The sequence below is a fragment of the Haemaphysalis longicornis genome, unplaced genomic scaffold (assembly GCF_048455015.1).
Source record: "Haemaphysalis longicornis isolate Haplotype H1 unplaced genomic scaffold, Haemaphysalis longicornis Haplotype H1 scaffold_1, whole genome shotgun sequence".
Classification (NCBI taxonomy): Eukaryota; Metazoa; Arthropoda; class Arachnida; order Ixodida; family Ixodidae; genus Haemaphysalis; species Haemaphysalis longicornis.
This window is the reverse complement of record NW_027526203.1, coordinates 407579475-407606105: the sequence shown is the minus strand read 5'-3', so window position 1 is coordinate 407606105 and position 26631 is coordinate 407579475. Positions and strand designations below refer to the sequence as shown.

The window sequence follows — 26631 nt, the reverse complement described above, 5'->3', positions numbered from 1 at the left end:
ATCAATACTGGCTTTGTCTCCCCTGCCTTTATATATTAAATTCATCCTACTTTCTAGCCAGTCCTCTGGTATTTGTTTGGTTTCTATCACCTTATCTATTGCCCTCATAAACGATTTTTTACTTTTAACGTCTATATTTTTTACTTTTAGCGTCTATATACCCCCCCCCCCCCTGTTATTTTTATTTATTTTTATGCGTGCATGGGGGGCTTCACGCGCTCACCGTTGTCACACCCGTTCTGCTATGGGAGATTTCAACGTGGACATCTCACGGTCCGATTCGACCTGATTTCTGCCCTCCGTGGTCAAGCGGTTGGGTGTGTGACACAGACAGTAAGATGCCTACGGTGCGGGAGGAAAACTGGCGGCCCAATGTTTGGCCCCTAGAGTAAAACTGCAGTTCAAAGTTTCATTCAGCTAATTAGCCAGGAAGTATGCTCAATCACAAGTGACAAACAAATTTGTTTTGCTTCGTGCACTCCTTGCACTGCGTCCAGCTTCGCTGGTTATCCCTCTTCACAGAGTGGCAAGCACTAAAGACTGATTTTTGGGTGGCTGGACCTTTAACAAGTGGAGGAGAATGTACCACGTATTCGTAGTGCGTAGCGTTTTTTGTAGTTGATCACAAAAGGGGCGCCAGTTCTGAGTTTGCTGCACTTGGGCGGACTGGGCGGACTGTGCTGGGTGATTTCTGCGATCCCCCGTTTGAGCGAGCGTAGGTGAGTGCGCGTCTTCCAGCGGTTGGCAAGGCCTTGCCTTGCACAGGTGCGCGAGATGGGCCGCCTTTGAAAGGTTGGCCGGGGTCAAGGGGATGGTCGACGTGTGTTTCTGCTCGAGCGAGAAAGAATCAGTCGCCTATTATTCGAGTGTGGTGACGCCAGCTGGGAGTCGTGCGGGATCTTTCCAAAAGGATGACCAGTTGACCACTGTGGCCTGCCCATTCTCGCGTTTGGTGGGGAGTCTTGGAAAAGTGAAAGTCACGATGTTGTGGTCCCTCCACAGAGTATCGGCCAAGCGTTACCATTCGAGGTGAAATGTGTTTCGGGAAATTTAAGGTGTATCTCGGGAGACGCTACTGCCAGTGCGGGAATAAGGTGAATAGGAAAAAAATAATTGAAGTGTTGTATCCGTTAAATCGTTGTATGTGCAATTCAAAGTCGAGTGCCACTAAAGAGGGGCGGGGGGGGGGAAGGGGGGGCTGAGATGCAGACGGAGTAGCACACGTCGTAAATTCACGTACTTTGCGTCGTTTGGGGGAGTCTGAAGGGAAGACCGTAAAAAGGGGGTTGTTGCCGATTGGGAAAAAAAGTGTGGTTACGCGTGCGGGGAAAGGCAAAAACAGGGTCACTTAGTAAAAATGCGAAGATAGCGCAGGAGAAATGCTGAGCATGAGAGCGATCGCTGTGGGTGAAAGACACACAAAGAGTGCGCCTGGTAGAGGAGGTGGAGAAGGACGGTGGATAATACGTCGAATTCTGTGGGGCCAGCTGTTGCATCGCCCCCATGCTATATACTGATCATCGTTTCCGCAAGCTTAAAAGCGGGACAAAACGACTGAAACGACGACACTGAGGGCTAGGATCTCTCGGAGGGCGCTATTCGGAAAGGGATCACTGCGAAAAAAAAAATCTATGCACGTCTGTGGGGAAATAATTTCCATACTTGTGGCATCAGAAACGGGGCCATGGACGAAGACCGAGCTTAATTTGCCGAATCTCTGGGAATCCTTTCGTAGAGGGATCACTGCGGGGAAGTATCAGGGGATGAACTGGAGCAGGTGGATACGGGTCAAAAAGAGACGGAGGCGAGTTGCGTAGCAGGGTCTTTCCCAACATGACCTCCGTGAACAGCCATGGAAGATGGCCGTATGGGAAGAAAGACTGGCCTCTGTAGAATTGCTTGAGTTAGGAGAGTTGCTTCACGATCACTGGAAATTTCAGGTTGAACGTCAAAAAACAAAAGAAGAGCTGCGAAGAGAGCATGTACAAAACGTCCGTGTTTTCTTTTCGACCGTCCTTTGTTTTTTTACGTTCAACCTGAAATTGCAAGTGATTGGCCCCCGTTCTGTATCCTGCTCAGCGAGCAAGGTAGATCTAAAATAGAGTTTGCGGGGACGCAGACCTACAGGCTTTGACAAGCTTCGTATTAACGCTTGAATGTTTTCGACATCAGAGGAGGAAGGGGGGGGGGGGGGGGGGGGCTGCCTGTTTGAGGGTCACGTGTTTTATTCTTTTTTTTTTGCTAGGTACAGTCGTGGAAAAATGAAATTCGAACACAAAAATACAAACCAGAACACGCAATATTGAAAAAAATACCGTTCGTGGAGGTCGAATAATGGGCGCACTATTGGTATTTTGGAAAGCCCCATTTTCGAACTTTGCTACTGTAATTAAGAAATCGCGCTATTTGTGTGTTCTGGTTCATATTTTCGTGATCGCGTTTCTTTTGTCCATGACTGTACAAACTTTTCCTACATCGCGACCGATTAAAGTGTGGAGTTATCGTGAGGTTGATTTTCGACGTTCTAGCAAGTATTTGACATGATGACGCTTGACTTTCACGCCGGTGCAGTTCACGCTTTCAATAACGTAGGGCTACTACGCCCCAAGAAGATGACTGTTCTTCACCACCAGCAAAAGCGAAAGCAAGAACACCCTTGCGACGAGGATGAAGGCGAGGAAGTGGCGGACAAACGCTCCGCAAACGGGCAGCCTCAAGGCTTTTGATTAGTCCTGCCAGATCACAGAGTAAAGTGAATAAACTTTCCCCTCCCATCTCTCCCCAAGAATAATAAAATGGTGAAGTTAGCCTAAAAATAATGATATTAAAAAACTTCTTCGCCCAACCACTCCCGGCTGGCTTCAAGGATGACAATTGCCTTTCCATCCTCTACCCAATGCCTACGCTTACAGAGAACACAATGGCATCACTTTTCTAGTGCCCGTGGTCTTAGTTAATGAGGTGATAGGTATTCTATTCCTTAACTAAATGAGCTGCCGGGCCTTGTATTGAAGCCAGTGACGGTAGTATTCGAAAGGCTGTGCTGGAAATATGCTTTCCAATCACTGTGCCTTTGATATTTTGCGCGCGCGTGTTATTGAAAACAGGCCCAACTAATGAACGAAGCCACAACTACGGGGAGCATTTGTTGTTGCACGAACATGTTTGGCGCGCATGGAACGGGAGGGGATATTTTTCATCCTGCCCTTATCAAGCAGGCACGGGGATTTCGAAGCATTGCAGTTGTTCTCGCATTTCGGAGCAACTATATTTCGAGAAGCAGCGCAGAGGATTCCCCGACATCATTGCGGAGCTGGCAGCCAGCTGATCGAGTCGGACGAAAATAAAAGGGAAGGGTCGCCGGCATGCGCGGCCGCTGCCCCGATGGCAGGGCTTTCGGAAGGGCGACAGCGCTCACTGATGGATGATGAGCTGTCTGCTGCACGTGCTTGGGAGGAACCGGTACGGACCAGTGAGAACGAAATCTGAGGCGGTGCTGGACCGGGGTAGCCTGTCCGGGGGAGGGACGGCGCGTGTCGCTTCGTGGCGCGCGCGTTTGTTGTAGCCCGGATGGTCGCGCCCGGAGAGGACATAGTGGGTAGACTAGACGTCCTTGGGACGTCGACTGCGACACGTCAAGGCGCCGCAATGGAGCTCCGGAGAGAAGGCTCTACCCTCTGCTAATCGGCACCGCATATTGGACGCCGCCGTCGGGCTGTCCCTCACTCGTGGACGCACGCTGTGAAAGTCACTAGAAACACACCGAGAAGTGCTTTCCCGATTCACTAGCCAGCTAACCACAGGTACGAGCCTTTCCTTTAGTACTCCTGGAATTTTTAGAACTGGAAAAGGAAGATTGCACGCAGGAATTTTGTTTTCCATTGTAAAAAAAGTTTTCTTGCGTGAAAGTGAGAGTCGCTTGGGGAGATACAGGGGGTGTAGCGCTACCAACGCATGCTGGCAATCCCTCAACTCGACGAGGTGTCATTTTTCTTGATCCACTTTTAGTGTCATGCTTTGGAGTTCATAGCAAATACTTGTCGAGCTAAAATGTTATGTTACTAGCTTCGATGCCGGAAGCAAAAAAAAAAACAGTAGAAAGGAAAAGCTTGTTACAAAATCTCAACTCTCATAACGCCATAAGCGTTTCATTATTGGTTGTCTTGGCGACCTAACACTTTTACTGAAGTGCGCAGATTACGTGACACTTGTGGGCGTTCCACTCATTCGACACCCGCTCTGCGTGCCAAATAGTCGCACGCGTTTTGGCATCGCTTTCGTATCTATTTCCAATCGTCGCGGCGTAAGCATTACGCAAGACGAGTGGCCCTTATCGCAGCTAAACAGTAGCTAGGTGTCCGCGTTTATAATGTCCGCCCGATCACGTACAATTGTGTTCCTGTTGCGATGACTACTTATTTGTTCATTATGCAAACACTCTAACGAATAGCCACAGGTCGGCTCCACCACGACGCTCCGGAACAAAAAATCAGAACGACAGACAGCGCAAGTCGTGCATTAGCGCTGATATTCCTGTGTAGATTCCATGTTTTACTCAAATCGGATGCTTGGGGAGATACACGGGCGTGTAGCGCTCGTCGTACGAAAATTTCCGCATTTGGCCGCTCTGATCGATTGTTCTGGAACGTTGTGGTCAAGCCGACCTGCGGCTACTTCTCGAAGGGGACACATTGGTGGACCTTGGTTTGTGCGTCATGCAGTGCCCGTTCGTACTTCTACGCAATACACCGGGAATGTACGGTGAAACCAAGCCAGCCCGCCCGCGTGCCCAGCACAAGATACTCGGGAATCATAGCACCAAATTTTCATGATCCATGCTTGTCAGTACAGTTTGTGCGCAACACCTACTCTTCATGTATCTCCGAGCCGTGACAAAAGTAAAGCCACCTGTGCTCTTTACGTGGACGACGCACAGTGACTTTGATGATGGGAAAAATTAAACGCAGGCACGCGTTAATAGTGCTACGTACGGCAGCTTCCACCACGCTCATGCATTTCTAATTTTCAACTACACTACAAGTTCGAATTTCAAAATGAGCGGTCGTAATTAGGTAAAATTTGGTTGGATGTATGTTCAGGTGGTGCACTCGAGGCGTTTGTAAAAAAAATAGAATTGCAGACATGATATCTTTACTGTTTATTTAATGCCCAAAAAAGGAATTTTCTCATTGGCTAGTATGCGTTAGGGCACTTTCGTATCGGTTCTGGCGCTTCAAGAATAGTAAAGTTGTCGCAGGTTTCCAGGCACTATCTCTGGCCTTTTCTCTTTCTTCGTTAAGCACTGTGAGCACGTCAATCACGCAATGCAAATGCAGAACTTTTAAGACTTTTTAATTTTAGAACCGAATATTATGATTGGGTAAAATAAGCCCAGTTGGTGCATATTTAACGCTTCAAAATTAATTATTGGGAACACTATGTATTGTGCTTAATGCAACAGGATGCCCCGCACGGTGTTGGGCCGGAGGTACCCTGTGCTTGGGTTTCAGCAAACGTTTTATGTAGTACAGCTCGTGCTGGCAAGAAACTGTCCTGCAAAGCTGCAGGTGGCACGATATTAATGATGTGCACCCTCATAAAAATTAAAAAAATTTCGCTAACATGCACGGCTCCCATACAGCTAGGAAATTAGCTTGCAGCGAGTGCCCCCGGTACGGAGTTGTTGCACGGAAATGGCCGCGTAATACAGTTGCATTGCGTTGCACTCAACTGAGATTTTCTGAAGCTCCAACACCTAAAAAGCCGTCCAGAAATAAATACTAACGAAAACGCTGCAAAATTTCTCTATATTCGGGCAATGTATGTATATATATATATATATATATATATATATATATATATATATATATATATATATATATATATATATATATAGTAAGGAAATGAGGGGCTCGTTGAGGAAATACAGAAAGATAGGTCGGCAGTCTACAATGCCAAAGGAGGCATAGGGGTGTGGTTAGGCTCTTTTCTTTTTCACTACGGTTAATTAAGTAAACATTTTTTTTAAATATACAGAAGAAAGAAAGGCGTGGGTTCGGTCCCCACTCTGGGCGCGTGTTTTTCTTTCTTTCTTTCTTCTGTATATTTAAAAAAAATGTTTACTTAATTAACCGTAGTGAAAAAGAAAAGAGCCTAACCACACCCCTATGCCTCCTTTGGCATTGTAGACTGCCGACCTATCTTTCTGTATATATATATATATATATATATATATATATATATATATATATATATATATATATATATATATATATATATATATATATATATATATATATATATATATATATTACATATAATGAGAACATGCGATTCTCATTCGTTCTTGTTTTGTGTGTTGTTGCGCTCTTTCTTCGCATTAGCACGGAGGTTAGCGGGGCTGAAGTTTACAGGTTTGTGGGTCAGCCTGATAGCTCTGCACCGTTACCGGCTCGTACATCAAGCGTCCGCTGCTGGGCGGACGCGAGAGCGCCGTTGATACGGGTGCGCTGGTCTTCATCTTCCGATAATAGTATTCCTGTTATCGCCTCCGCGCGTTTCGCCTCATGGTGATAACAGCCTACGTAGTTTGAGCCGTCTCCGAGCGACCGACCTGAACGCGTGGCTTGACTCAAGTGGTCAGGCGTTACCGATCCATCGGTCACATCATGGGCGCGCTCACTTGGACTTTTTCAGTTTGTGTAAGCCTCTCTGTCAAGTCGCGTCTGTGCTGAACGTCCTCTGTGATACACCAGCCACGGTCAACGTACTTCAACCGTCGGCGTCCATCCTACGGAATGTGAGTTTGTCCGGCACTGCTGCTTTAATTTCGCCAGTATAACTTTAGTGCACGTGTCGATATTTCGGACAGCTTACTCCATCTGTTTGGTTCAAACATTTGGAGGGTATTTAATGTTGCTCTTATTCTCTTCCGTCAAACTGCAATTTCTTTCTTGTATAGTTGTAGTTGGTCTGTCGTTTTGCTGTTCGCATCGTTCGTTGTCTCATTGATCTGTTTTTATACCCGCCGCGGTGACTCGGTGGCTAAGGAATTGCGCTGCTGAGCCCAAGGACGCGGGTTCGATTCCAGGTCGCAGCGGCCGATTTTCTGATGGAGGCAGAAATGCTCGTGTGTTCGAGATTTCGGCACACATCAAAGATCCCCACGTGGTCAAAATTATTCCGGAACCCTTCACTACGGTGCGCCTCATCGCATGTGTAGCGTCGGCGCGCTTAACCTCTCAATCAATCTGTTCTTTTGATCTGCATGATGAACTATGTTTTATACTGTACAGTGGCAGTTAGGTTCACGTCTCAGTGTAGTAGAGTTTATTTGTTTATGTTGAAAGTCCTTTGTGTGTTTGTACCAGTGTGTCGAACCAAAAAAAAATACCGGTTCGGTTACGGTTCTGGTTCAGGCGAAATCATTTCGTTCCGGTTCAGTTCCGGTTCGACAAAATCTCGTACCAAACAGGTTACCGAACCGGTTCGGGAGCTTGAACCGGTTCGCGAACCGGTTCGATGAGTTGAATTATCACTGAAATTAGAAAAAAAAACATTCAGTAGTTTAAATCAAAATCAAAATACAAACAAAAATTCAAAATGCTGCTGTTCCCCAAGGGCAGTGGCGCAATTGCAAAGCAAACTTTAAACAATTACGAAATACTAGAAAAACAGATGAAGTGGCGACGATTTACCACCTACTTTCTCGCCCAGACTTTATGTTGTTCTAGCGACTATTCATAAAGCCACCGCCAAGAGATACGACGATTGGATATATTTCCTGCCCTTTCCTTTTTTGTTGAAATCGCAATTGTCGCTATGGAATCGCCCATCACGCTAACTTTGAAGCCTTAAATTTAGGCCTGCGTACTGGCGCGTTGAAATACCAGCGCTTAATACCAATGACGCACATCTTTTATATTTGTAACAAAACAGAAAAATCCTACAACAAGCACATAAATAATACCAATGAATTAGATTATTTGGTCACCGTGAATAATTTGTTAGCTGTCACCTTATCGAACGGGTCAGCCACACTTTTGTTAAAAGTAAGCTTTAGTTAACGCTTAGTCACTGCATTATTGCTCTGACCACTTTTGCGATAGCTATACCGGATGTGTGCATTACAATCAGTATGTCATCGTACCGCCTGACCCCCGGCCATCGTTTCGTGTGCTACATTGCGGAATCTTATAACATATTATGCTGTTACAAAATGAAAGGGAAATTTGACGCGCGGAGCTTGACATGGCACTTTGTAGGGTAGACGCTCTTTAATTCGTCCACAGCAGTACTCCTCTCCGGAACGAGTAGCAGTAGAAGTAATGTAGCGAGTTGGGCAGTCAGTACAAGTGCACCTTCGAAAAAAGCAGATCTGAAAGAGATAAAACTGCAGAACGAGCAGAAAATATGATCGCTGGGCGAATGGGACAGTGTGAGGTACCGGACTGCCTTTCTGCACGTGCCATCTGCTTTATTACTGTTTCTGCTTCCAAGACAAGGTCAAGGGCTGCAGTTTCTTGCCAAGGGATTAAGTGCGCACCTTAAAAGTTTTCCCTGGCATATCTGTTGTTATTTGTAGCTGTAAAAAACGGAACTTGTCCACTGTACTGTCCTCAAAAACTGACCACGGAACTCACTTGCTTTGCATTGATGACACGTTTGGTTGTGAAAGGCAGGGCAAAGAAAAGTATAGAGCAATATCCACGTTTTGGTGCTTTTTTTACTTATTCGGTTTTACTTACTTTTTGCGTAATATTTTAAAAGAACGTGATTCGCCTTTTCTTTTTTGTTGTTTTCCATGTAAACACATTAAAAAAACTGGCGCATTTGAAAAACGGCGCAAATATCTCTGCTCCGAGGCGCAGCTTATATTGCAGGTCGGCAGACTTATTTTAACCAGCTGGTGATATTAAACGCAAATCAAAATCTCGATACACAGACGTTCTCGATTTCCATGTACTTCGGAAAAACGGTCGTGGGGAAGGGAGATCAAGGCAACTTGTGGTCAGCAGCAAACGGCTTAGCTACTGAGCAGCTCCTGTGGTCACACTGGTCAAGTATTAACAATTTGCAGGTGTCGGACCTTTTAAACAAATTGTGAAATGCAAAACGTTTGCACACATCGGGTGTGGGCTTTCGCTGTTGCGCAGTGGAGCACTCCTGCAGCCTGATTGCTCCAATAAAGTCGCAGCTAGGGAAGGGCGAAGTCGATTTATATCCCCTGCAAGCTGCCGAGAATGACGTTTCGTTTGGTCAGCTTGCACTACTCTCCCGCTTCCAGCAGCAACAGACCATTGCAACATTGGTGCTCATTCATTTCCCCTGTTGTTACATAGAGCGTGATAATGTTCAACTGTCTGGAGGGGAAAGTGCGCGAGCGGGTACGAAGTTGATGGTACGTGAAAGAAAAAAAGGCCTGAATTGCATTGACTGTGCAATATCAACAACGGAGAGTCGAACCGTCTTGGCATGAACCGGTAACCGTTATTTCTTTTTTCGGTTTAGTTCCGGCTTGGGTTCAGCGCGCTCAAAAAATAACGGTTCGGGTTCGGGTTCAGTTCCGGCAAAAATATCGGTTCAGTTCCGGTTCGGTTCGGTTTCGGTTCGACACCCTGGTTTATCCGGGCGCCAGCACAAATGCCTATCAGCTTGATTGGGCAGGGTAGTAAGCTACTACAATAATCAATCAATCAATCAATCAATCAATCAATCAATCAATCAATCAATCAATCAATCAATCAATCAATCAATCAATCAATCAATCAATCAATGCTTATTAGTGTGCCCAGAAACAGCCGGGGGTTTGTGCTGGCGCACAAAACAACAACAACAAAAAACAAAAACAAAAGGAAACAGGCGACGCAAGATGTGCACGTCTCACACGCGCAAAAGCGAAAATATCATTTCTTACGTGGAACAAAAATTACACCCTTTGACAAACACACACACACACAACATATATATATATATATATATATATATAAGGTAAGTAGATACAGGGACACAAGAGACAAACATTAAAAGTAAAAACAAAAGTTTACTGACGTTTCAGGAACAGACTTCCTTTCTTCTTCTGAAGATATATATATATATATATATATATATATATATATATATATATATATATATATATATATATATATATATATATATATATATATATATATAAAGACAGAAATAAAGTTTGGCAATCAAGAAAACCTCGGAAAGCAAAGGGGAGGATATGGTAGGTCATTGAAACAGATAAAGAATTCGGAAAGAAAGTGGAGAAAAAATGCCCGCCAGGTGGGATCCGAACCCATGACCTCCAGAATACCGGTCTGGTGCGATAACCACTACGCTACCGGTGGGGCTATTTCCCCCTCCACTTTCTAGGGTATTTATGTCAATGTAATTTTTTCCTGTGCTTGGGGGTGGTAGCCAGCGCCACTCCGACTGGTATCGCACCAGACCGGTATTCTGGACGTCGTGGGTTCGTATCCCACCTGGCGGGCATTTTTTCTCCACTTTCTTTCTTTCCATATTCTTTATCTGTTTCAATGACCTACCCTTTGCTTTCCGAGGTTTTCTTGACTGCCAAACTTTATTTCTGTCTTATTTTCAACGAGCCCCTCATTTCCTATTCCGATTCGCTATATATATACATATATATATATATATATATATATATATATATATACAGAAAGATAGGTCGGCAGTCTACAATGCCAAAGGAGGCATAGGGGTGTGGTTAGGCTCTTTTTCTTTTTCACTACGGTTAATTCAGTAAACATTTTTTTAATATACAGAAGAAAGAAAGAAAGAAAAACACGCGCCCAGAGTGGGGACCGAACCCACGCCTTTCGATTACATGTCGAATGCCTTACCAATTCGGCTATCTGGGCGACTGTGTTCTCCTTCACTTTCTGGGCTAATTATATTTACTAGAAGTGTATCTGACTCTTGAGGGTGGTAGCCAGCGCCACTCTGACTACACGGGGAGAAGGGGACCTTCTTTTCAACCCCCGGGGCGTGACTCGAGCGTCTACAGCCTGTCGTGTTTTTCTTTCTTTCTTTCTTCTGTATATTAACAAAAAATGTTTACTGAATTAACCGTAGTGAAAAAGAAAAAGAGCCTAACCACACCCCTATGCCTCCTTTGGCATTGTAGACTGCCGACCTATCTTTCTGTATTTTACTCAACGAGCCCCTCATTTCCTTACTATATTATTCTGCGAAAGCCTAGCGAGGGTCTCGGTTCTGGCAGCCTTGATGCCTAGGTAGCATAAGAGGGCTTCCCGCCAGTAACCCGCTCATGACAGGCTGTAGACCCTCGAGTCACGCCCCGGGGGTTGAAAAGAAGGTCCCCTTCTCCCCGTGTAGTCAGAGTGGCGCTGGCTACCACCCTCAAGAGTCAGATACACTTCTAGTAAATATAATTAGCCCAGAAAGTGAAGGAGAACACAGTCGCCCATATAGCCGAATTGGTAAGGCATTCGACATGTAATCGAAAGGCGTGGGTTCGGTCCCCACTCTGGGCGCGTGTTTTTCTTTCTTTCTTTCTTCTGTATATTAAAAAAAAATGTTTACTGAATTAACCGTAGTGAAAAAGAAAAAGAGCCTAACCACACCCCTATGCCTCCTTTGGCATTGTAGACTGCCGACCTATCTTTCTGTATTTTCCTCAACGAGCCCCTCATTTCCTTACTATATATATATATATATATATATATATATATATATATATATATATATATATATATATGGTAAGTAGAGACAGAGACACACGAGAAAAACATTAAAGAATAAAAATAAAGTTTAGTGACGTTTCAGGAATAGGACGTACTCTGAAAAAAAAGGAAGTCTCTTCCTGAAACGTCAGTAAACTTTTATACTTTTATTTTTATTTTGTAATGTATATATATATATATATATATATATATATATATATATATATATATATATATATATATATATATATATATTCGTGCGAGATGTGCACATCTTGCGTCACCTGTTTCCTTTTGTTCTTGTTTTTTTCTCGTGCGCCAGCACAAAGGCCCTCCGGCTGTTTCTCGGAACACTAATAAACACTGATTGATTGCTTGATTGATTATTATTTTAATCGTGCACATGAAAGCGAGATTTACCCGCCGCGGTAGCTCAGTGGCTAAGGCGTTGCGCTGCTGAGCACGAGGTCGCGGGTTCGATTCCCGGCCGCGGCGGCCGCTTTTCTGATGGAGGCGAAAAGCAAAAACGCCCGTGTATACGAGATTTCGGCGCACGTTAAAGATCCCCAGGTGGTCAAAATTAATCCGGAGCCCTCCACTACGGCGCGCCTCATCGCCTGCGTTGCGTCGGCGCGTTAAACCCCACAATCAATTAAACCCCACAATCAATCAATCAAATGAAAGCGAGATTTCATTTAATATTGTAGTCTATAAATGACGTATTGCCTTGCGCGAAACGATGTATGTCTAAATTTGTTACCTTTTAACATTTGATATCACTGAACACGTCTGCGAAGATTTAGGCACGGTTAAGCGTTGTGTTTTGTTTCAAGCGTTATACTGATTGCCTTCCAAGGTTTATTTTATAATGTTCTCATTGTCTGCCTTTTCTATCGACGTTTTTATTCTGTTCCCCAAACAGACAGAGCTTCTGACTGGGTGTCAGGATCCGGTAGAATAGTAGTAATAAAGTTCCTATCTATCAATATATCTATTTATAGAGCAGTAAGGTCAGTAGCGTTTCAAATCAGAGCTAATTAAACAATTGGAAGCTTTTTAGATTTGCTATCTTTTTATTCACCTTTCATCCACCCCTGTCTCTTTAAACAATGATCTGTTTATCCAAGAGCAAGGAGTCTGCCTTTTGCCATGAATTAACGATTTTAAGTATACTTTGTTTCAGCATAGTAAGACAGACCAACTGAAATGCGTAGTGACGCTGCTAATGTAGCAAAGATTCTTTTTCTTTCAAATTCTGAGGTTTTTACGTGCCGAAGCTACACCTTGTCTACGAGGCGCGTCGTAGTGGAGGGCTCCGGATTAACTTGAACCCCCTGGGAACTTTAAACGTGTGCCAAAATGGCCACACAAGGGTCGCGTGTCGTAGTTCGCCTCCGTGGCAATTTTCTTTTCTATATCAGTGACTACTTGCTGGTTACAAAGCTAGTTAAGCCGAACCAAGAAAACCTTGTAGTGGGGGCGGTCCCTGAAACCTTTGAGGCGCATTCCGAGGGCTTGAACTTTGCCCATGAATTGCCGATTGAAGGTGCCTTGCTGTTTCTCTGCGACTGTTTCAGTCTCAGAGTTGACCGCGTGGGTTGAGAGCACAATCAGCGCTACAAAAAGGGCAATTTTGGTTATTGTTTTGCACACTCGAAGACAGTGAAAAGCGGTATTGGCATTAGCTGTCGTTGTGGTGCCCCATAAAAATCCTCTCAGCACCCCGTCACTGATAGTGTTGAGCACCACGTAGCTTATTTAAAAGATACCCGCCGCGGTGGCTCAGTGGCTAAGGCGTTGCGCTGCTGAGCACAAGGTCGCGGGTTCGATTCCCGGCCGCGGCGGCCGCTTTTCTGATGGAGGCGAAAAGCAAAAACGCCCGTGTGTACGAGATTTCGGCGCACGATAAAGATCCCCAGGTGGTCAAAATTAATCCGGAGCCCTCCACTACGGCGCGCCTCATCGCCTGCGTTGCGTCGGTGCGTTAAACCCTACAATCAATCAAATTATTTAAAAGATGCTGCCTTCCCTCGAAAGGTCATAGCGTCTGCGGTGGAAAGCCTCTTGCGCGGTCTTAAGTCCGGAGCACAACGTCAGGAGTGCGGTCATAATCGCCAAGGAAGGAAGAGTGGCACTATACCGTATGTGCACAATTTTTGGCGCCGCTTTAAAAAATCTGGCCGGGGAGTATAGTGCACGTCGTGTTTTTCGCCCCGCAAAAACGAGCACTAATGGGCTTTGTAGCGTACGGCCAGGAAAAGAAAAACAACTGCTCCAAGAGACACGCCACACAGTTTGTCAGGTTCAGAGTGGGCGATTTGTGCAAGGTGCTGCTTTCCCGCGGAAAATGTTACATCGGCCGGGCAGACAAATAGGTGTGTCAATGACAAGCACCCGCAGCACCGCGCAGCTGTAAGGCGCCTGCTGTGAGGCCGCCGATCATTAATTGCCCCCGCTGCATGCGTGTGCGCACCGCCCTTTGACACGCGGATACACCACGCGGTTTGGAGGACCAGGCCACCAGTGAAACGTTTGAATAGTACTTTCAGTGTAAATGATAACTGTATGAGTACTGAATCCGTGACCCTGTCGAAAGAAAAATATATTCCCTTAGTACGCCCTTGCCACGTGCCCAAAACTGAGGCTTCCTACTCGCAAATTTCCTCCTGGTTATTTGTTCCCGCTTTCGCGCACCTGCTGTTTGTTGCCTCATCTTTTTATGTAGTAAAACATTTGACTTCATGCCCGACGCTCGTCCTATGCGGTCTCATTCTTTTTGTCTCGTCTTTGCTACTCTGGTTCGATATGTTTAACTGTTGTTAAAAAAACATCTCTGATTACCAGCGCAGCTTCGGTTTACGGGCAAGGAACTGACAGCAGTGTTCCATCGATCGATTTTGTCGCTACTGCGTTTCATTATTTCAGCAATTTTTTGTCAATAATTTCAAAATATTTTGATCTTTAGCACGCAGGTAACACCACATCGCGCACGAAGCACTACAGATACGACACAACGTAAATAACAATTTTTTGCGATTAAAATGCTTGGAGAACTTCACACCTTTCGGTATGTTTGTGGGCACATGCATAGCACCTAACGCCAAAATTAAAAGTCAAGGAACAGAACAGCAGGGAAAAAAATTAAGTTTCCGTGTGGTTGAGTTACTGGCGGAAATCGAACGCGCGTCTCATGCGAGCTCTACCGATTCAGCCACTTTCGGCTGATGACTGGCGAAAATGTTCAGAGGAACGATAGGTGCTTGTCAACAACGTCGTCGTTCGTAGGCACTGGCGTCACGCGAGTTATGGATGTCGTACGGCGTACCACTACGTGCGTAAAGTAAGGGTTCATCCGATCGCGTAATGTGGGCATGCATCCTTGTTAATGCGATCAGCATTTCTGGCCTATATCACTCACTTTGCGCTGTGCGTGCCCCTGTCTAGCCTTCTATGCCGAGCTGTCTCTGTGTGAGGGTGGAAGAGGGGCGAAGAGGGTGGAGAAAGTGGGTGAAGGAAAGTCAATTCGTCGATTCGGGAAGGCATTGCTTTGAAATGGGGTAGTCTTGGTGATTACTTGCCTTTATTTTTCTATTATAAACGCGTACCGTAAAACCGGTGATTAAATTGTTATCATCGTCATCACCAGCCTATCTACGCCCACTGCAGGGCAAAGGCCTCTCCTATTAATCTCCAATCACCCCGGTCCTGTGCTAACTGCGACCAATTTATCCCTGCAAACTTCTTGATCTCATCTGCCCATCTAACTTTCTGCCACCCCCTGCTACGCTTGCCTTCTCTAGGGATCCACTCTGTTACCCTTAATGACCAACGGTTATCTTGCCTTCGCATTACATCCCCTGCCCACGTCCATTTCTGCTTCTTAATTTCTACTAATATGTCCTTCACACGCGTTTGTTCCCTGACCCACTCCGCTTAGGTAATCTTAGATAATAATAATCAGGAAGCTACGTTTTATCTCGCCAATGATGTTCGCCTAACTCTGAAGCATGCCTGCGAGAGTGTCACGTGTGTTACTGCGGAAGCTTTCTATTTGAATTTATGGGCGGGTTAAAATGAATGACCCAGTATATAAAGCACTTGAATGAAACAATTTTGTGCTACCGGTTTTTATTGACGTGACAATTACCCATACTGCACATCCTTCATGTTGTATAGACTGAATATAAATTAAGCAATGGTGCTTTGGTACATCCAGATCAACGTACTTAAAAAAATGTTTTGCGCGCAGTAGGCTTTGTGGGGCCTTAGGTTCCTGCGCTCACTACCAAGTTTCATCGCAGCAAACAGCAAGGTCGTCTTTAGGCCCTCTGCTGGAATGACTCGGGAGATAAGCTACGTCGGACGACTTTCGCGGCGATGTATACTCGACACACTGTAAAATAATTGCGCGTGATTCCGCGGTTCCTTGGCGTTGTGTCCGAGGCCAGCATAATGGCTCTCCTCTTATTCGCCTTATCTGCCGTGCTTGCTTTGTTTGTGTTTAGCTCCGATGTGACATAAGCGATAGTACGCACCAGTCGGATAAAGCGGCACCCTCCTCGCGCCCATGGGTGAGGAGAAACGTACGACGTCCTTGCTTGTGAAATCTGGAGGGTGTCTGGCGCGATGAAGGCGCCCCTTATCGGAGGCGGCGTAGCGACGACGCTAGACATGGGGTGTCTGGGTCAGGATGAGCTCATTCCTGACGACGCTCGCTTGACAGGGAACTGAAGTTGCTGCTTAAAGCACAGCTGTCTTCATAAAGGTGCGATACTACACCGAACTGCAGCCGTAAGACGAAAGGGCCATCATGTCTTCTAGTAAGCACAGCGTTTCTCCGGAGATGTCCTCGTGGAGGTGAGCCCGTATGCTGCTCATTTGTATTCCCTGCACGCATTGTGGTTTTCAAAAGCGATGCTGTTCGTGGCAAGCTAGTATATGCGTTTCTGTTGTCCTTTTTTGAAGGTATAAACGCACGTATGAACACTTTACTAGCGAGAGCTGAAATGGGCGCAACGTCCCCTGCGTGTTCATTGCCCACATTCAGCAGGTACATACGTAAGAACCGCTTCTTCTAAAGTGCTTTGAACCCGCCCGCTTGCGTGATATTTGACAGTAACTCCCTGACGAGCACCGTTACATAGGATGAGTAATATCGTTTAAAGTATGAAACGGAACTCACACTAGTGTCTGTCTCAACAAAGACTTGTCAGAAAACCTCGTCGAAGCCCAGGTGAAACATTTGAAGTGGGGGCTTGTTTTCACCGGTTTTATTAGGAACGGATGCCAATAAAAATGAAGGTGAAGGTCTGCTTGCCTGGCTGCAAAAAATATGCCGAAAGCACCGGGTGAAGCATGCCCTCGCTTCCCTTTTGTCACTCCGGTGTTGCTTCGTTGTCACACTGCCAGCCCCTGTGCACAACGTAACTCCATTGCTTCAGTTTGCCTTCTTTCTTTCAGTCTTTGTACGAACAATGTCCTCTTTATAAAAATGTGACGGATACCTCCTATGTTACAGTTGATAGTGCATTCGTGTACCATGATTTTTACCATCGACTGGCTTGTTGTCTCTCGTGACACTTTAATTTTGGGGGGTGATTCGGGGGACAGCTAGACGGACAGGCATATTCAGAGAATGACCAAGATTCTTTAGGAGAAATTTTCCAATAGCGTGAAGATAACGATGAACATACGGAAACCTCGGGACTTACACGTGAACTGTCGGAAGCGAAGATTCTGTGCGTCCACTTATTTGCCTATAGCCGCCGCCGACCATGACGCCGCTCCTCAGCCTGCACATTTCCGTGCTAACACGACCTAAAGCTCCACTTGGGTTGTGAAGCGCACCGTAATGGGGGATTAATATAGAAGACCTGGGAGTCGTCAATGCGTACCAAAATTTCGGACTAAAAAAATCTGCTTGCCTCGCTGCAAATGTCGCCCTTCTGCCACCCCTGAAACGTAACACCTTCTCATTTCTTTACAGCCCACGCCTCACGCTCCTCCCCTTCCCTCTCGTTCCTCCCATGATGATTGCAAAAGAGGTTTGCTCACTTCAATAAAATTTCCCGCCTTCGCACTGCTCACACGCCATCTGTTGGGACCTTCTGTTTCTGCTGTGTTAAGAACAGCTCGGGCCGACATCTTTTGTTCGTTTTGAGTATTTGCTTTTATCTCGTTTCTCTTGCAACGTTTTGTTTTTTCATTTGCTATCGTCAGAAGCCATCCACCGTGTACTCTTAATTAAAAGAACTGTTGTACTTTGTACTCACAGTTATGTATTCATATTTCGCCTTAGGTTTTCTTTGCGCGGAAAAAGAATGACATGTATGAGCCGTGGCAGCAGCTTTGGAACGGTCTTGCTCATATGTACCTCTTGTAGAATACTTGTTTCACCTGTTTTTTTTGTCGGAGTAATTGAATGGAGTGACAGACAGAAAGGCAGCGCGAAAGTTTCGCGTTTAAGTAGCTATCTTCTAGAAAAAAAGTTACGAGGACACCTGAGCACTTATGTAGAGATGCGAAAGCATCAATGTTCTATTGACGAATGTTCCCTCTCGACATTCCCATCCCCATTTACCTTCTGCGTCTTTTTCTTCCCTCGGTTACTATAATCGTAACATACCCTCGTTGCCATCACCAAGAATAAAGGGAATGTACCTTGCTACTCTCTTAACTGCTACCTTTGTAATAAGCTTGCTCAAATTACTCATGCACGTGTCAGTACATCTCTCCAACTCAAGTTTCTAAATCGAGGGCCGCAACGTGTTCACTAGGTCCCCCTTCAGTCATAGCAACTGAACTGAACAAGGTCCTTGCACCCCCGGCTTCGAGGTTGTAATGCTGGTGGTATTAATGCACCAAAGTACACGTCTTGGGTGCTTGCCGGCGTGACTGGCGCGTCTGTGCAATCGGGGACCAAGGAGCAGGCGCTTTTCTTCGTGACTTCAGACTTTACACCTATGCCCCCACCAGGGCTCATTCGCTTTGCGTTGTAAGCGGTTATATGCTGGGCGCCTGGACTGAAGTTCCTGTTGCTTTCACCCTTTGGGGCTGTCGAGGGCGCTTGTGTGCTTCCTTGAACAAAATGGCATGAAGGCCCGCGAATGAGTGAGTGAGAGCACGGCTAGCTATTCCACTCTGTTGCGCTTGGGCGCTGCTATGGATGAACGTGCGATTGGTATGGCGATTTGTATGAAGCCCGCCAGTAGCTCCAACGTGCCCGAAAGGCCACAAGGAGTGCCGAAAAGCAAGCAGTGAGAAGGATCATTTAGCATTCAGAGCAAGCGCGGGAAAACCAGAGCGGAGACCAAAGAAGGAGCATAAGCATGTGCGGCTGCAAGTGCGATCCGCGGCCTGACGAGCTAACAGCAGGAAATAACCGTGCGTGTAGCCTCGTGGACAAAGGAGAATTTTGCTGAAGAAAAATGTACAGAAATTTCCAGAAATGTCTACTAATTCGCAGGAAGCATTCTTACACCGCTTCTAGGTTTCATAACCTTGCGTTCGCTTGGTGGAACCATGCGTGTTACTTTTTTTTCGGTTAATAGCGTGAAGGAGCTGAATTAGACACATTTTGGCGATTTCACCACTTCATTTGGAGTTTTTTTGATATAGCCAAAGTAGGCAAATCGGGCGAGTTTTCGTCGTTTTTAGTTCTCGTGGGGCTATCGCATTGGGCGAAATTCTGGGGCTTTTTGTTTCGCTTCGATATATATATTTTTATAAATGATCGACATTTACACCCTTATAACGATAAAGTGTCTTAATTTCACCAATTATGCATTTTTTTTGTGAGTGTGGATACAAAGCATTGCACTCTTCGCGGCTGTGATGCTAAGCAAAGAATGCTTACAAATAAAAAGAACGCCTTGTCGCCTATGGATTACTGTAGAAGCAGACATCATCTTCACGAAATGAGCAGCGGCGCCGGCCGCCGCCGTGCGCACGGCGAACTATTCCAGAGCAATGCGGCCCTTACAGCTAACGCAGTACAATAGCAGTGGCATCCATTGCACGCACAGCCTTGGCAGCAGCTCATACTCTGCTGTCACGGCCGTGGACCGACGAGAAAGCAAGGCTAGTTGTGACAAATGGCCCTGTTTTCGAGCTGGCGTTTCCGAAACGAGGTCAGTCGTCATAAAAGGAACGCTGCGCGAAAAAGCTAGCATTGCGGAACACGGAAGACATGGTCTTTTGGAAATACGAGGACCGGCGCTCTGTTATCATCACTGTGGCTCAGTCGACACGGCTGTACGTGCGCTCTGCTGTCGCGAGCCCATAACGATGGCACGCGCTCGCGTTGTGTATTTACAGTCGCGTCCAGCTAGATCACCCTACGATACTACCTGATACCATGTCTTAGTTAAAAAGAAACAATTTTTATAAGTTTACTTCTTGCCAAGAGCGAGAAGAGCTAGCTTATTTATTTAGCAATTTTCTTTATTTAGCAGCATTATTTTGTGGTTTCTTAATTACTGGACGCTTTAAAAAAGTCAAGTAAAATAAGGATGTTGTTTTATTTTTACATGTGCAGCTTTCCCGCTCATGGCAGTCCTTTCAACAGTGATTACTCAGCAATTTTTTAGCGAAATGAAAAATTATTTTTGCACAGCTAATATTTGGGGTGAATACTTGCTTTGTGCACAGTTTCAAGTCGCGCACGTTGCGCGACTGGGTTCCTGAGCCATGGGAACTATCCCATAGAAATGCATGGGGAGTTAGATTTGACAGTGAATAACACAAAAAATATTCAGAAACCTGAAATCGTCTTTTAGCGTTTTAATCTTCACGTTGACTTCTAGCTTTATGCCAAATATCATTTTCCTAAAGTAGTTTTTCTAGGTTCCCGAGAGGTTGTAATTTTGAGCGAGAAAGCTGGGTATGAATGAATTCGGTGGGTCTAACAAAGAGAAACGTCCGACTCATTACGGAAGTAAATAAAAAAAAATGGCATGTACATACGCTTGGCTTTCTGGTAGTGCTTTACATTTGGATCAGCGCTGTTTTCATGCAAAAAAAAAGGAAACAAACAAAACGGCGGAAGCCGGTACCTATAGAGTCATCACTTGGAGAGGGATGTGTGGAGCACTTGGCATGTGGGCAACTAATGATGCACGTAATACCAGTTATATATCTGACATTGCTGCTCAGTCAGAGTACCCACCCCCGGCGAAAACCAAACAAACGAGAAACGCAAGATAGCAATATTAACTCCGACAAGGAGGCCACAAGATTTATCTTGCGTCTCTGGTTTCTTTCGTTTTCTTCGGGGGTCAGCACAATGACTGAGCAGTAATGTGAGATGAGCTTCATCTCGCATTACTGAGAACGAACGAGGGGTACGAAAAGAAAATCCGTCCAGTGGGTGTTTTGAACTCTTGAAAGGAAGGAGTCTTTTAGTTGTCACAAAGCAACAGGAAGTTATAATTGGCTCATATATGGGTAGCGTGGGGCCACGAATAGCGTTTATTATCGGCTCACAGACGGGAGCCGTGGTGGTGCACGACATAAGGCAAGGGGCGGGCCGCCACACACGCCATGCGGTTTTTCTCTGCACGAACGCAAATAGCACGTGGCGCACACCGTACTCACTTGTTCTGAGCTAGCGTCTCTACTTGCTCCGTGTGCCCTAAGGGTCGTGTGTCTTTCGTTGTTACTGTTGATGTGTCGTTCTTCGCTCGAGGACTCCTCGCCGTAGGCAACCCGTCCCGCACAGCTAGATGTGACGCATCCCCTGCAAATAATCAGCGCACTGGTGAGAGGGGTGCACGGGCGCGGCTCCAAGCGCAGGCATTTCGTGGCTCCAAGCAATAAGCGTTTTCGGCCTGCTGTGTGCGAGAGAAGCGACAAGCGGAGTAGCCAAGCGCGGTGCAATGGGCGTCGCGCTTGACGACCCGCACCGAAACATGCCCGCTGACGTCTCTACTTACGTAATAACTGGCCAGTCGGTTCGTGCCCAGACCCTGCGATGAAACAGTACGTTTTGGTACACTCGCATCGCCTCGCACCAGGGCGAATGTGTCTGTCAATGGCGGACACAGAACAAAACGTCTGACCAATGGAAATTGGTGTACGACACGTTACCTTGTAGTACTGTGAATGTCCACGAGAGTGTTATTGCGACAGACTTCCGAACTAATTTTTTAAAATACGGGAGCAATAATTGGTCCAGTCATGCCTAAAAATTCACGCGAATTGCCGTTAGCCGCAAAGAAAGATGCGGACGAAGAATGCGGGAAGATCCCCGGTTACACCATCCATTCCGCGCAATTCCGTTCCCCACTTTTTTCGCCTATACACAAAGCTGCGACTGTTCCTCCACCTCCACGAATCCTAGCGCGTTTTATAACTGCTTTGAAACTATGCCGTTCGTTTCTTCTGTCTTTTTTTGAGGAACCCCGCGTGGCACACCGCCATTGCAAAATGCCCTGTGTTTGCGTGGCATGTAAGACAGGATAAGCAAAGAAATGCTGAATGCATTTAGTGAAGGCTGGCCTAAGTTTAACGCGCAGGGATGCTGAGTTCGAGCAGCAGTTTCCTCCGGATATGCTGACGGGTGTCAGAAATATGCGAAATGCGGTAATGCAGAAAATAAATAGGAGGGACGTTTACTTGAATTTTTCAAGTCCGTGTGAAATTGAAGGCACAAGTCCGAGTCGCTGCATCGAACGCAATCGTTGCCTATAACTTTCCAATAGTTTGGAAACATGCGCGTCAGTAGAACTGACCCCCGCCAAAAATTACCGTCGAATAAATTACGTTCTAACTCAATTTAAAGGGACCCTGCAACACTTGCCATCGACTACTAGTAATGTGTTTTGGGATAAAGTCTATTGTCCCAGAAATCTCCTCCCGCAAGAATTATGAAAATCCGTTCACAATTAACGAAACTACGCGCGATGAGAAATCGCGCATAATCGTTCCCTCTCAACTCGACCGCGGAACGCGACGAAAGCTGCGCTCTCTTTCCCGGAGAGGGGGGCGGCTCGCGGCGTTCTCTTCGGCGGCCTTCGATATATCACATGCCGGGTAGTTTTCTCCTTTTCTCCGCAACGCGGAGGGGCCTATTTCCGGTCTGGTGCCACAAAAAAGCAGGCATGGGCGCCTGCTCGCAAGTGCGCGCTCGGGCTGGTAGGGCGTTTTTGAGGCAATAAACGTTTGTAGTCGAGTGGTCCCATTGAAAAGGAAGTATTGAGCTCATCACTCAAACTCCGCGGGCACTCAAAACACAAAAGAAACGGCAAAACTGTGCCTACAGGTTCAGGCATAGAAGAGGTTCGTACACAGCGATGACGATGACGGAAATGGGAGAATCTAGCCGCGAAGTTGACCAGTGACAGCCGAACGGGCAGCCATGGCCTATGTGACGTCCCTTAGGCCATGCATAATGAGGACAACTGAAGAGAGAGCGGTTGGTTTTTCCGCGTCTTTCACATCGATTTGCGCGCTCACCGCTTCACGTGCACGTGTAATATTTGGATCAGGTATTCCTGGCAGTGTAATCTAAACGTCGCGCAGGTTTACTTGCACTGCTCAAAGAGTGTTGCAGGGTCCCTTTAAAAAGAAATAGTTTGTAATGTGAATTTACGCTCTTCAATCCGTGACGTGAATCGTATAGGGCACTAGTAGTTAATTGTTTTATCTACTATAACCTTTCGCTTATTTCTTAACATGAATAACGGTAACATGAATAACGATCTTAATCTGCACTCGAAAGCGAAACTTCAGGCTAAATAGTGTTCACATACGTGCCGATTTTGAAAATAGGCATTTATAGGCATTTACAGACATTTTGGCACAAACACCAAATTAGGAATTTATAGGCACTTATAGACATTTAGGCACAAACGCCAAAATATTCATTTATAGTCACCATAAGAACACTATAGAAGCTCTTCTTAACCTCTAATTCATGCTCATATATCAAAATTTGGCGATAGGAGAGCAAGGAACAAAATAGGCATTTGCCTAAAATCCGGCCTCTAGTGGCTGCAGTATTGTGGAGGTCACTCCAAGATATAAAGGTGTAGCGTAATCTCTTGGAGGAGCCTCGTATGAGGCCGTTCGCGCACGATAAAAGATAGCGGCTGCAGCTGTGCGCGTTCCGACGTCTCCGCGCCTGTTACAAGGACGCGCGTCAGCAATGGCGTCATGCTCATGCTTAAATTATGCACCCCGGCCACGGCGGCCGCTTTTCTGGTGGAGGCGAAAAGCGAAAACGCCCGTGTGTTCGAGATTTCGGCGCATGGTAAAGATCCCCAGGTGGTCAAGATTAATCCGGAGTCCTCCCCTACGGCGCGCCTCACCCCCGCGTGGCGTCGGCGCGTTAAAACATCCTCATCAATCAATCAATGAAATTATGCACTCGTACTACGATTCGAGAAACTCTTCAAACGTTTTTTTTTTCGTTCAAGTTGTTCGTTGCGAAATTTTGCGCCTAACTTTAACATTGCAATCAGTGTATTTTTATGGTGGTGCAAATAAAAAAAAATACAACCCTTTCCTAAAGAAAGTTAAGAGAAGCGCGAAAGCTTTCTAACAACAAAACTGCGTCAAAAAAGCGTCACAACGAGCTCTAAAAGTCCGTCCAACCTTCGCTGAAGGTGGTCAAAATTAATCCGGAGTCCTCCACTACGGCGCGCCTCATCGCCTGCGCTGCGTCGGCATGTTAAACCCTACTATCAATCAATCAATCAATCAATCAATCAATCAATCAATCAATCAATCAATCAATCAATCAATCAATCAATCAATCAATCAATCAATCAATAAATCAATAAATCAATCAATCAATCAATCAATCAATCAATCAATCAATCAATTTCGTAGATAATTATCTACGAAATTGATTGGCATTTCTTAAGAAATCATGTGGCATTTCTTAAGAAATGCCACATGAATCGATGAGCTAAAATTTTCGTTAACTGATATCGCCGTGCGCTTAGAAATACGCTCGTACCTAACCCTTTCAGCCCTGGTGTCTTCATTTGACGACACCTCACAAAATATCCTCTAGCGCTTTGAGAACAAAGCCAAAGATGATAGTTTTCTGGACAAGAGTTCTTCGAAATTGCCTCTTGCGATATACATCATCCCTGTTGCCTTTTGGTGGAGCTGGACGCATTGAAAAATAAGAAGCTCCAGTGATGCACGGTATGAAGGCGGGGTGGGTAAGGAAGCTGAAATCCTGGTTTGTGAAAATGTCCATATATGTGTAAGTACTTGCTCTACCAGCTGTTTTTCTTTCCTCAGGGTGCCGTAGCTTTTAGGAAAACAAGAAATGTTTTCTTCTATTTGAAAGAAAAATTTTAACTGCCTAATGACCCAATTATTATCATGTCTGTCAATAATTAAATGCTTGCACTACAAGCTCCATTTATGGTTTCTGCGCTTCTGATGTCCAGAATATGAAAACCAGAAAAACAATTTTTGATCAAAATACAAATTATAGGGCTGAAAGGGTTAAGTACTCTCTTCAAAACTTTAAACAGAAGCCCCTTAAAAAACAGCTTCACATCTTTTCAACTTGGGCACTGTTTTCTCTGCGACTTCAGTTGAAAAGAGGCCACCTTTTGAGTCCCATTTTTCTAATCATTGAACGCACATGCTCGTCCAGTCCCTTTGGAAATAAAAGATGTGCGAAAGAAAGAACAGGTCAGGGGTGCTGAAATCCTTTAAATGCGGAAGCCAAATAATTTATGAGTTGCTATTTCAAGCTTCTGCCAGTCGAGTCCAAGTGCCGGCAACTATATACAAGTTTTCTTTCTTTTGGTTAAGAGGAATCTTATCGCGACCCAAGTCCGTCGCGCAGTGGCAGCAGACGTGGAAGCAAAAAGCAAGAGAGACTGCTGGGAAATTGATTGCCCTGAAAGGGAAAAGTGCAGTTAGAGCGAATGGTGCCTGCAGAATTTGAATTGCGTGTTCAATCATCGTTAATAAGGAATCCTGACACCAACGTTTGATTTCTAAGCACTGATACGGTGCGCTTCGTGAAGATGCCTTCTTTCGATTACGGGTGTCAAACGTCGCTTGGAACCAATTTCAAACCGATATTATTGCCGCAGTTCTCAGAGGCCGGGATACGGTGGCCCGGCCGCTCTGTGACGCCGATTACTCCAAGTGGTGTGTGTGCCGTAGACGCTTCCAGCCGGTCAAACTCGAGGTTGTTGGCCCATTCCCTCTCACGACATGGCGTATTGGGACGGAATCGACAACCCCGTGCACGGCAAAAATAACAACGCAAAGTCAATATTTTGGCGGGGCTTGTGGCGTTCTTTGTCCTCTTTCGCCACATCGCCCCCATCTCTGGGCAGTTTCAGACCTGTTCAATACGGCGGGACTTAATTTTAATTTAGCTGGAGGGGGGAGTGTATTACAGGTGGCAGTGAAAGGTGGCCTCAAATGCTTTTGGAACTAACGACAAGGCCGACGTCCTGCTTAGACAGAAAAAGTTGACGCCAACTAAGCTTTAGAAGACCCCGCACATACCCCCGGGCTCTGAGCGTCCGAAATCGAAGCGGATGCCATGAATGGCGCTGTCATTCATAATCGGGAGCAGGTTCACCAGTTTTAATTCGTCGAGTATAGTTTATGAGCAAGCAGGGACTCGTAAAAGCAAAAAGAAACCAAAAGCGCAAATTTGATGTCAGAACTCTTTAAGATTAGATATATGTCGCAGATCCGAAATATCAAAACGCGTAAAACTTCATCTCTGCAGCAACAGCTATACAGTTTAATTAGATTAACATCAATTACTGCATTTAAAAGGGACGATACTGACGGAGCAAGGTAACTTCTACGATGCGCCAGTGCTTTGTCATTCAGCTTTTGCTAAAACCTCTGCACGCAGTATAGCGACTGGGTCTGTTAAAACACTTAAGGGATCAATTTCGGAAACTTTCTAATGTTGCAATAA

General features: G+C 45.6%; 2 protein-coding genes across 7 annotated transcripts in view; one reads left to right on the top strand and one right to left on the bottom strand.

Annotated features, from left to right (window-relative positions):
- LOC144155465 (uncharacterized) overlaps positions 1 to 26631 on the bottom strand; it is a 58144-nt gene that overhangs the window by 8439 nt on the left and 23074 nt on the right. For 2 of the 4 annotated variants that reach the window (XM_077686923.1, XM_077686922.1), the window contains exons 4-5: positions 21647 to 21679; positions 21309 to 21450 (exon numbers count right to left, since the gene is read on the bottom strand). In XM_077686923.1, the coding sequence (XP_077543049.1) occupies positions 21433 to 21450; positions 21647 to 21679 (51 nt within the window). In that variant the 3' untranslated portion in view covers positions 21309 to 21432. The remainder of the gene's footprint in view (positions 1 to 21308; positions 21451 to 21646; positions 21680 to 26631) is intronic. The other 2 variants (XM_077686925.1, XM_077686924.1) reach the window with 1 other exon arrangement.
- Positions 3454 to 26631, top strand: part of LOC144155466 (cytochrome b5-like) — a 72860-nt gene continuing 49682 nt past the window's right edge. Inside the window, exon 1 of one of the 3 annotated variants that reach the window (XM_077686928.1) lies at positions 3454 to 3803. Coding sequence is in view for 1 of the 3 variants with exons in the window: in XM_077686926.1 (XP_077543052.1) it covers positions 16525 to 16571 (47 nt within the window). In the remaining 2 variants the exon portion in view is untranslated. Of the gene's footprint in view, positions 3804 to 6613; positions 6800 to 16358; positions 16572 to 26631 lie in introns of those variants that run through there. The other 2 variants (XM_077686927.1, XM_077686926.1) reach the window with 2 other exon arrangements.